The sequence below is a fragment of the Lates calcarifer genome, linkage group LG6 (assembly GCF_001640805.2).
Source record: "Lates calcarifer isolate ASB-BC8 linkage group LG6, TLL_Latcal_v3, whole genome shotgun sequence".
Lineage (NCBI taxonomy): Eukaryota > Metazoa > Chordata > Actinopteri > Centropomidae > Lates > Lates calcarifer.
In genome coordinates this window covers 16,069,515-16,078,299 of record NC_066838.1, presented here as the reverse complement: position 1 = coordinate 16,078,299, position 8,785 = coordinate 16,069,515, and the positions used below count along the sequence as shown (strand labels likewise).

Sequence of the window (8,785 nt, the reverse complement as noted above, 5' to 3'; positions counted from 1 at the left end):
TCGACTAGACACAGATCTGAACCGTGGTATTTTGATTTAACACATTAATTTAGAAATATGCAATATATTTATAAGCACAAAACTGAGATAAACCTTAGACCGTGACAGGTGGATGCATAGTCTTGATGGTCTTGCATCAGGGCAAAGGGTCAGTTGGTAAATGCGTCGTGTATCCCCCAAGCAGTGATTAGTACATTACATACATTTTCTTAACTGGCACAATAGGCATCCATCGGAGTGGGAGGACAGTACAGACAAGTGCAAAATATTTTTAAAATTATATAAGCCGTGTATATTTTACCTATTGCATATCAACGGATCACTACAGTTAGAGGTATATGCTCATAAACTTAAATTTTAAGTTTTAACCTTTTTTCAAGCAAAAACAACCATTTTAAAGTTCCATACTTGCCACAATGGAGAAGTAACACATACAGAAACTCAAAAGATCCCTCACACCTAACTGATTATTTTCCTAATCATTCTGGTTAGTCCCTGTTCGTGGTACAACAGTGACACCACCTGGCGAAAATGAACACTGCATATACAGACACAAAAGTGGTTCAGCAAATAACACAAAGCAAACGCTCAGTGCATGACAATAAGGCTTTATTTGAGGACGTGAGGAAGAAATGGCAAGTGACAGTTTTCATCTCAGAGGTGAGCAATTACACAGGTCTACAGATTACTGCTTTGGCTGTATACATACTCAAACGTATCAGCACAAATGAGAATAAACAATTAATCTTGCAAATGTTTTCATTTGCAATAAGTCTACAAGATGATCTTAAGTGTACAGGTCTACATTAGAGTACCATTTAACATGCAAAGGTACTTTAAGTACATTTGTGTATCCATCTAATTTGTGTTGGTTTATCTACTGTATGGTGTGTTGTTCCGCAGTTTGATTACAGGTTCACTGAATCTACAGTCGCAACCTCAAGAACAATTTCTACGAAAGACCATGCAGGCAGATGTAAAAACTTGGTGACAGTGACCTTACTGTTTTGAAAGTACATCCCAGCAGAGTAAAATGACAAACCTTTAATATACTGCTCACTGACTCTTTCAGGGCCAAATACCTCTGAGGTCAAACAAAACCATAAAGTACAACTAAAGACAAAAGCAAGGAATGTAGGAAATGTATGCACTTTATGTGGGATAGAAATCACAGATACTGTAAACGGCCCTTTTACTGAACAGCAGTGGTAACAAGGAAAGAAAAGTACAGTACGGCCTTGCTCAAAAGTGAGACAAACCATAAGAGGAAAGGCAATAATGATAGCCAAAGAGAAGGCTGAAATCTGATAAATGCTACTGTTTCTTTGAGGCTTTGGATGCACATCTGAATGCACTTCATGTTGTCACAGGAAGAAATGGCACTTCATTTTTAGTTTTGATTTCACAGCTTTTCATTTACAATGCTTGGGTGTATCTGCACATTCCATCTGAAAGTGAAATGTGAAATAGGCTGATAACGAAAACTGGCACAGAGTGGTGACAAGGCCACTATTTCTGAGCTAGACTGTAGTTAAGTGGTAATACAGAGTGAAAAAAAACAAGGATCCAAAAGTAAGTGCTTTCACAGTATCATCTTTAGATTTAAGAAATTAAGCTGACTGAAAAAAATAAAGAAATATGTTTCCCTCTTCACGTCTGTCTCAAAATATATACCATTACATTCTGTGGGAAGGTATAGAAAGTTTAAGAGATCGAAATTAAATTGGAGTTAAAGTGAACCAATTAAAAAAATAAAGGCACCCGGGATATGAGAGGAGAGCAAACTAACCAAAAAGAACTAAACCATAAATCTCTCAAAGGGAAACATCTTCACATTCCGTCCTCTTCCTTTATTCATCATGCAACTGGAAAACATATAGCAATTAAAAAAATAATGAAGCCTAGAACCAGGTGTGGACGGGCCTCTGGCACAGGAGTCATTCCCTGGACCTCAGGATGCTCAGACTATGTACAAGTATGAATGAACTACACGACCATGCTTAAATGGACACACGTCAGGCGCAGCCTTTCATTCAACTCACATTCATCATCATTTACTCTCACAGATCAAATATAAACTACTTTGCTGCCAAAAAAGTCAAGACAGAGACTTTCAAATGAATCAACTAAAGCACTGAAAATATATCCACTTGTTCCCATTCTAGCATGGCCACATAGTGTGGGCAGGATGCGCAGGTGGACATGGGCAATAAATATATATTACATCTTTATATACAGTGAAATGGAGAGGGGCACAGTGGCAACTTGAGGGGGATTTTCTCCATCTAGTTCAATGAGTCTTCCTGTTTTATTCTGGTGAAATGGTGGTGAGATTTAGAGGACCCGGGATCTCTTGCTGGCCAGTGAACCATGCTAAAAGAGGAAAGAGACAGGACAATTAAGACAGTTAAATCGAAGTAGCACCATTACGGTGGTATCAGGACCCCGATAGAATATCATAAACAAAACAAACAAACAAAAATTATTTAACATAGCAATATAACTGCTTCTGCTTTTGTGAAGCCAATTATCAATATGCTCGAGTGTGGGGTTTTTGTCTTTGGCCTACCTTAGCCTGCTTGTAAAAGTGAGGAGCCAGCTCAACCAACCAGGACGACTCAACAGCAGTCACATCACGCATGTAGTATTTTGATGTCTGCACCACTTCATTGAAGACAACCCTGGAGAGGAGACAATGTAGTATAGTTTAAAAAATTTAAAAAAATAAAAAATAAAAAATCTCCATAAATGTCCAAGAAAAAAGAAGCAAAAAAAGCATGTTTATTGTACAAGATACACGCATTTGTAACACTTAAGTAGGACAATGTGCAAGGAAAATGTACTGACCATTTTGGAGGCTTCTCTCCAAAAAGCACAGAGTTGGGGTGGATGTGAAGCTCACGATCATCGCGTAAAGTCCTTGCAAAGCAAAGAAAGAGAGGGTGATGTGATTTGAACGAGCACAGAGAGCACAGAAACAATTTCTTTGCTGAAAAAAAGAGAACTGATAACCAGCCAAGAACTCTCTCACCTGTAGGAACCAGAATGGTGAATGCGGGCTGCATTAGCAAAAAATCCAGAGACAATACACTTCAGGATCACATCAGGATCACCTGTGCAAGACAGACATTTACAAGATTAAAAAAAACAGGTGAAAACAACAGGTCACCAGCTACTGTCACTACATGTCATTCAGCCTACTAAGCTAATATGACCCCACACATCACATAGGATAAACGTGACACACACCAACCTTCGCTGGACGTCCGTGGCACCTTAAACTTGTTCATGAGACGTCGGAGCTGCTCTCGTACAGTCACAGCCCTCAGCAGACCCTTGTAATTGAGAAAATGTTCCTGACACCACTGGGAGCTCTTCTGGTGCTGCAGGAAAGAAAGGACAAAATCGCTTAGCCTTGATTTGAATCAGTTTTATCCCTGACTTTTGCTAGGCTCACAACCGCCCCAAAGTGTTTCTCCACCACTGACTGAGCTGTAAGCATATTACACATTCACTATACCTTAATGAACGCTTCATACACATTCAGCATGGTGAGGTGGTCTCCCTCAGCAACTGCAAATTTCCTGTGCTCTCGGGCCTGCAGGGTGAGATAGCAAAAAATGGGATAATTGTTATGCTGACAAAGCATTTCTGCCAAATGTACAAACATGCTCCTTTTGAAAGCCTGTTTTTCCACTTACAGCAGCTTTCTTCTGATTGGGCAGCACAACAAATATATTCTGAATCTGCATCATTGCTGCTATGGTAACAATCTCTTTGGAGCAGCCAAAATTTCCCGACTCTAGCAGCATCTTGGCAAACATGGGGCTGAGAGGAAACTCTGCCATCCGCACACCCGTGGGATCAGTCAAACGGCCGTAATGGTCAAGACCTGCCAACAGACACACTAATGGTTAAGATTCTACATCTTGTGCAAGGACATCTTAGTTTATAAATGCTTGCCAACACACAACTTTGAACACTAGTCTTGCAGTTGAAGGACAGAACGCCTTTTTATTCCACCACCCTGCTGACCACCTTGTTTCTTACCTCCCAGAGCGTAAAGCAGTTCCAGAGCTTGAACCATGGTCTGGGCTGGAGGAGGCTGTTTAATTATAATAAATGAAAAAGCAAGTTAAGTCCAACATTAATTTACAAATATTTAGTCTAAAAGACAGAACAAAGTGAGACTCTTTTAAAAGGATAAACAGACAATGGCTGAATTAATTTTATGGTTTCTATGCATTTTTCTCCCCAGAGGTAAGGGGCCATTCTCGCTAATTAAAATGTAAAGTACAATTCCTTTCACAGTGGGTGAACACATCACTGCCCTGTGGATGGCAACGTGGGCGACTCACAGAAAGGAAGCTGAACCGCAGCACGTTGTCAATGCCTAACGCTTTGAGCTGCAGGATGACAGGGGCCAAATTGGTGCGCTGCATCTCTGGCACAGTAGAGGCAGGCAGTTTCTCAAAGTCCTCCTCTGAGGAAAAGAACAGAGGCAATAAGAAACACAGTGAGGGAAAGACAAAGAGCGACAGAAAAACAGGCAGAGACAGTGGAAAGAGGAGGATACCAGACTACAGCAATTTGCCTCAAATGTTAGCAATGCACACTTCCTCTAACAGACAATATTTAGCACTTAGCATCATTCATCTGTTCCTGAAAACTCACACATACCTGTGTAAAGTCTAAAGCATTTCCCAGGCCGGTTTCGTCCGGCTCTCCCGGCCCTCTGACTGGCCGAAGCTTTGGAAATGGGGGTGACCACCAGTGACTCAATGGCAGTGCAGGGATTATATGCTCGGAGCTTCACAAATGCGCAGTCGATGACGAATACAATTCCATTTATGGTGATGGAGGTCTCAGCTATGTTCGTAGCCACCACAATCTGGAAGAAACAATACAGGAATAAGTCAAGTGTTTCATGTCGCAGTTTCAGTGGCTGCTGTTGACGCTCATGTTAACACCTGTCTGCAGCGGTTACATTCTGGAGGAAGGCCTGTCCCCATCACTTATTATTGTGGGGTTTTTGTTTATTTTCTATGCTGTAAGAACAGTGTGTTCATTTCCTTGATTCCAACACAATGTGGTTGAATCACCTGAAATAGAGATGATGATGGTGATGAACGCATATCCATGGAATCTCATTTAAGTGTGGTAAGCAGGTGTAACACATGCTAGTGTATTTATATTTTGATCTTCTTTTTTTGTGTAAATTCCATTCACATTTTACACAAAGTGTTATAGGCCATATACAAAAAAATCCCCTCTCTATACAGGCACAAAATAAGGCAGCGGTTACCTTACGAACAGAGGACGGCGCCCTCTCAAAGACCTTCATCTGCTCAGCATATGGTAGGCCAGAATACATGGGCAAAATTCTCAGGTGTTTCTTCATACCATATCGTGACAGAGACCTCGCCTGGTCCTGAAGAAAGGACACCACCTTCTCCACCTCCTCCTGAGAGGAAAAACACAAGAGAAAATGATAAGAAGATAATTAAGATAAATAAGGAAAAAAGGAATGACCGCAATACATTAAAGTAATAAAATGGAACAATGTCTACAATCTAAACCCTTCTATCAAATGGATGTTATTGTAGCATTAAGGATACAGTCACTAACCTGTCCAGTAAGAAAAGCCAGGACATCTCCATCATCCTCTGTCTCATGGATCTTCAGCACCGTCTCCACTGTGGCCTTCACATAGTCTGGAACAGGGCTAAGAACAGACAAAAGACACTTCAAAATTAAAAAATAAAAATAAACAAGTTACATACACTTTTTAGTGAGTGAATAATCTGCATCGAGTACCTGACAGTATAGAAGACATCCACTGGAAAGGTGCGTCCTTCCACTGTCAGAATACCACATGTGTCCTTGTTAGGATCCCCAGTCTCATTCAGGTTGAAGAAGTCATGGAATTTCTTTGGATGAAAGTGACATAACAGTTAATAAAGAAAGAATTAAGAAGGGACTGTTCTTTTTTTAAAACAAATTTTCCACATGTTTTGCAGCAGCAAAGCAATGAAATACTCCTGCTGCCCCTGATTTTTTTTTAGAAAGTATGCAACTTAGTAACGTGGTATAACAAAATAATTTGCATGTGTAGATAAAAGCCTTTTAAAACAGAAAGTACAGTAGATGTCTGATATGGCATTTCAGCTGACTTGTTTAATGCTGAGCGCAGTCATGGCCTGATTGTGTCTTTCTTTCATCAGTGTATCGCAGATGTCAGTACAATGTGATCTGACCCGACATCAACTTCCACTGCGTCTGTCTTTGTTTCTCTTTTCTCACTAATCAAGCATATCTGCTCATCTTAATGATGCAGTCACCTTGGCATCCAGAGTGGCAGAGGCCACAATCAGTCGCAGGTCTCGTCGCTTCTTCTGTATCTATTGAAGACAGTGAGAAAATGAAGAGAGGGAGAGTCAGGCTAAAAACTGAAAAGAAGTCACAGCTTTTGAAGATTATTTTCATGGCTAGTAAAAAGTTAAATTTAAATAGTTCAGTTCAATTTTACCTTCTTTAGTAGACCAATGGCTATGTCTGTGTACAGGGTTCTCTCATGTGCTTCATCTAGCATCAACACACTGAGGATTACAGTACACCAAAGAACATTAGCGTTAGCAAAAGTGAATCCAAACCAGTCCTGATTTCAAAAATAAGTTTATATGCCCAGGAAGAGTTTTTGACATGTCACAGTAGGAAAAGCACAAATAATGATGACTGCATTGCATTTAGCTGCTTTATTTTCAGGGTCCCGTTATAGTGCACACTGGCTTGCTGTCACACTATGGCAAATCAAAATATTTGCTGTGAAAACTTCCTGTTCAATTGCAATCGTGTACCTGTATTTTTTCAATAGAGGATCAGCCATCATTTCCCGCACCAGCATGCCATCTGTAAGGAACTGAGGAAAACAGGGACAATTAGACACTGAAAGGAACCAATCAAAGGAAGACAGACACACACATCTCTCGTGGAATACCTTGATCCTCGTGGCATGGGGATCAGAGCAGTCGTCAAATCGGATGGTGTAGCCCACCTCATGTCCCAGCAGGGCCCCCCGCTCCTCTGCAACACGGTTAGCAACCTATCAGCAGGAAAGAGGAGCGAAAATACATTATCTGAAGCAGGCCTGTGTCCTTCAGCGTGACCTAAATTTCTTACAGTGAAAAGACATTAAAACAGTGAGGGAGCTGAGCAGTGGTAGAACATCAGCAGAGCTCGTCTTACAGAGATAGCAGCCACGCGGCGGGGCTGTGTCACTCCAATCACCTTCCCCTCCGCTGCCCAGCCAGCCTCCAGCAGGTACTGAGAGGAGTCAGATGAAAAGAGAAGGTAGATCCCCCACGCCAAAAAAAAAAAAAGAAAAAGAGTACAAAGCATGAGATAGAAACGTTGATGTTGCAGAACAGCAAACTCTGCATAAATTAAGCTCTAGCTGATGTGGTCCAAACCCTTCTTTAAAAAAAAGAGGCTACTAAGCATCAAGACAAGGGCATGTATGGGTGTTCAGTCACACGAAGGGTATCAGTCCACTGCGGCAATGTTTTACCTTTTGGCTGTTAAATTTGTTGCATAATGTGACTTTGAAATGAGGGTATGCTGCCTTTTTTAAGAGTAGACATAACAAATCTTATTCACCAGTTTTAATTTAACAGTGCCAAAATGTTGCATATAATAATTATACTAACCTGAGGTATTTGTGTTGTCTTCCCACATCCCGTCTCACCAACTATGATGACAGTCTGGTAGCTCTCCACCAAGTACAAGATGTTGTTTCTGTGCTGGATAGGGAACAATCAACAAAACAGCTCATTAACAGTCATTAAGGATCACCCACAGAGGCGCAAGCACCATAGACCACATTCAATCCACTCGTCATTATAGTTTCATTCAGGCATGTTTTAGAGGGCGGTGTGAAACCTTGAAAACAGGGAGTTTCTGCCGCTGTTTCTCTATGGAGAGGGCGGTGTGCGGGTTGAAGATGATGGGGGAGCCGGTGGTCTCCGTGTTGAGCTCCCGCTCCTCTGAGATCCCCGGTGCCTCAGCCCCTGGAGCGGAGCAGATGGTGAAGGTGAAAAGAAGATGTTTTATTTAGAAGTAAGCAGGCTGAGGGTTTAGACGGATGGAAGCAAGGGTTTTGTGCAATGCCTAGGCACTAACGCGATGGGCCACGAAAGACCTTCACTTAGTAGCATTTGATCACATCTTTTCATGTAGTTGTGGTACTTTCTGTCTCATACAGCCTGCCTATTTTACTTTGGCAGGTTATACTTTGATTCCGCAGAGCTATCGTTACCTCAACTGACTGAGCTGGCTGCAGATATCACGCAGCGGCTGTGAAGGAGGCTGCAGTCAAACCGAGACTGACCTATTCGTGTTAGCAGTTGTATTTTAACAAATATAAATCCGAAAAACTTGCACAGAATGCCTAATTTATTCATTATTTTCGTACTTACCCGGCTTCCAAAATTTCATCGTGGAGAGGGGAGCCGCCATCTTGCCCTCTACGTCACATTTTTTTTTTTTTTTTTTTTTTTTTTTGCGGATGACGTCACCATCTGTGGTTTCCTCCAGAGATCTGGAGTGACATCAGCGGAGATGAAAACAGCTTCAAGCTACAATTTGGCCTAAGTCAGGAGTTTTAGTTCTTCGAGGATGGTCACAGCAACAAGTACTTAAGCTAAAACCTGCCGAAGTGGCTCGATGACAGTTAGCTAGGTCATGACCATGACGTTTTATGGTGAAACCCACACATTAACTAATGTTC

General features: G+C 41.4%; 1 protein-coding gene across 1 annotated transcript; it reads right to left on the bottom strand.

The window, feature by feature from the left end:
• Nucleotides 1–592: 592 nt before the first annotated feature.
• Nucleotides 593–8,538, bottom strand: dhx35 (DEAH-box helicase 35). Its single transcript, XM_018668127.1, has 21 exons — nucleotides 8,475–8,538; nucleotides 7,939–8,066; nucleotides 7,707–7,799; nucleotides 7,246–7,323; nucleotides 6,998–7,102; nucleotides 6,858–6,919; nucleotides 6,530–6,599; nucleotides 6,342–6,401; nucleotides 5,818–5,930; nucleotides 5,629–5,725; nucleotides 5,306–5,464; nucleotides 4,681–4,891; nucleotides 4,359–4,483; nucleotides 4,051–4,105; nucleotides 3,702–3,892; nucleotides 3,521–3,598; nucleotides 3,254–3,383; nucleotides 3,032–3,113; nucleotides 2,848–2,919; nucleotides 2,570–2,681; nucleotides 593–2,373 (listed from the first exon to the last, which is right to left on the bottom strand). The coding sequence occupies exons 1-21, from the start codon at nucleotides 8,512–8,514 to the stop codon at nucleotides 2,335–2,337; spliced, it is 2,100 nt and encodes a 699-aa protein (XP_018523643.1). The 5' UTR covers nucleotides 8,515–8,538; the 3' UTR covers nucleotides 593–2,334.
• Nucleotides 8,539–8,785: the final 247 nt, after the last annotated feature.

Bases quoted from the DNA above. Each gene is read 5' to 3' on its own strand.
- dhx35 (XM_018668127.1), bottom strand. From the start codon at position 8,514: ATGGCGGCTCCCCTCTCCACGATGAAATTTTGGAAGCCGG. The intron at 3,114-3,253 runs GTTGGTGTGTGT...TGTCTTGCACAG, and splicing joins GCCACGGACGTCCAGCGAAG to GTGATCCTGATGTGATCCTG. The intron at 2,920-3,031 runs GTGAGAGAGTTC...TTGCTTTGCAAG, and splicing joins CACCATTCTGGTTCCTACAG to GACTTTACGCGATGATCGTG.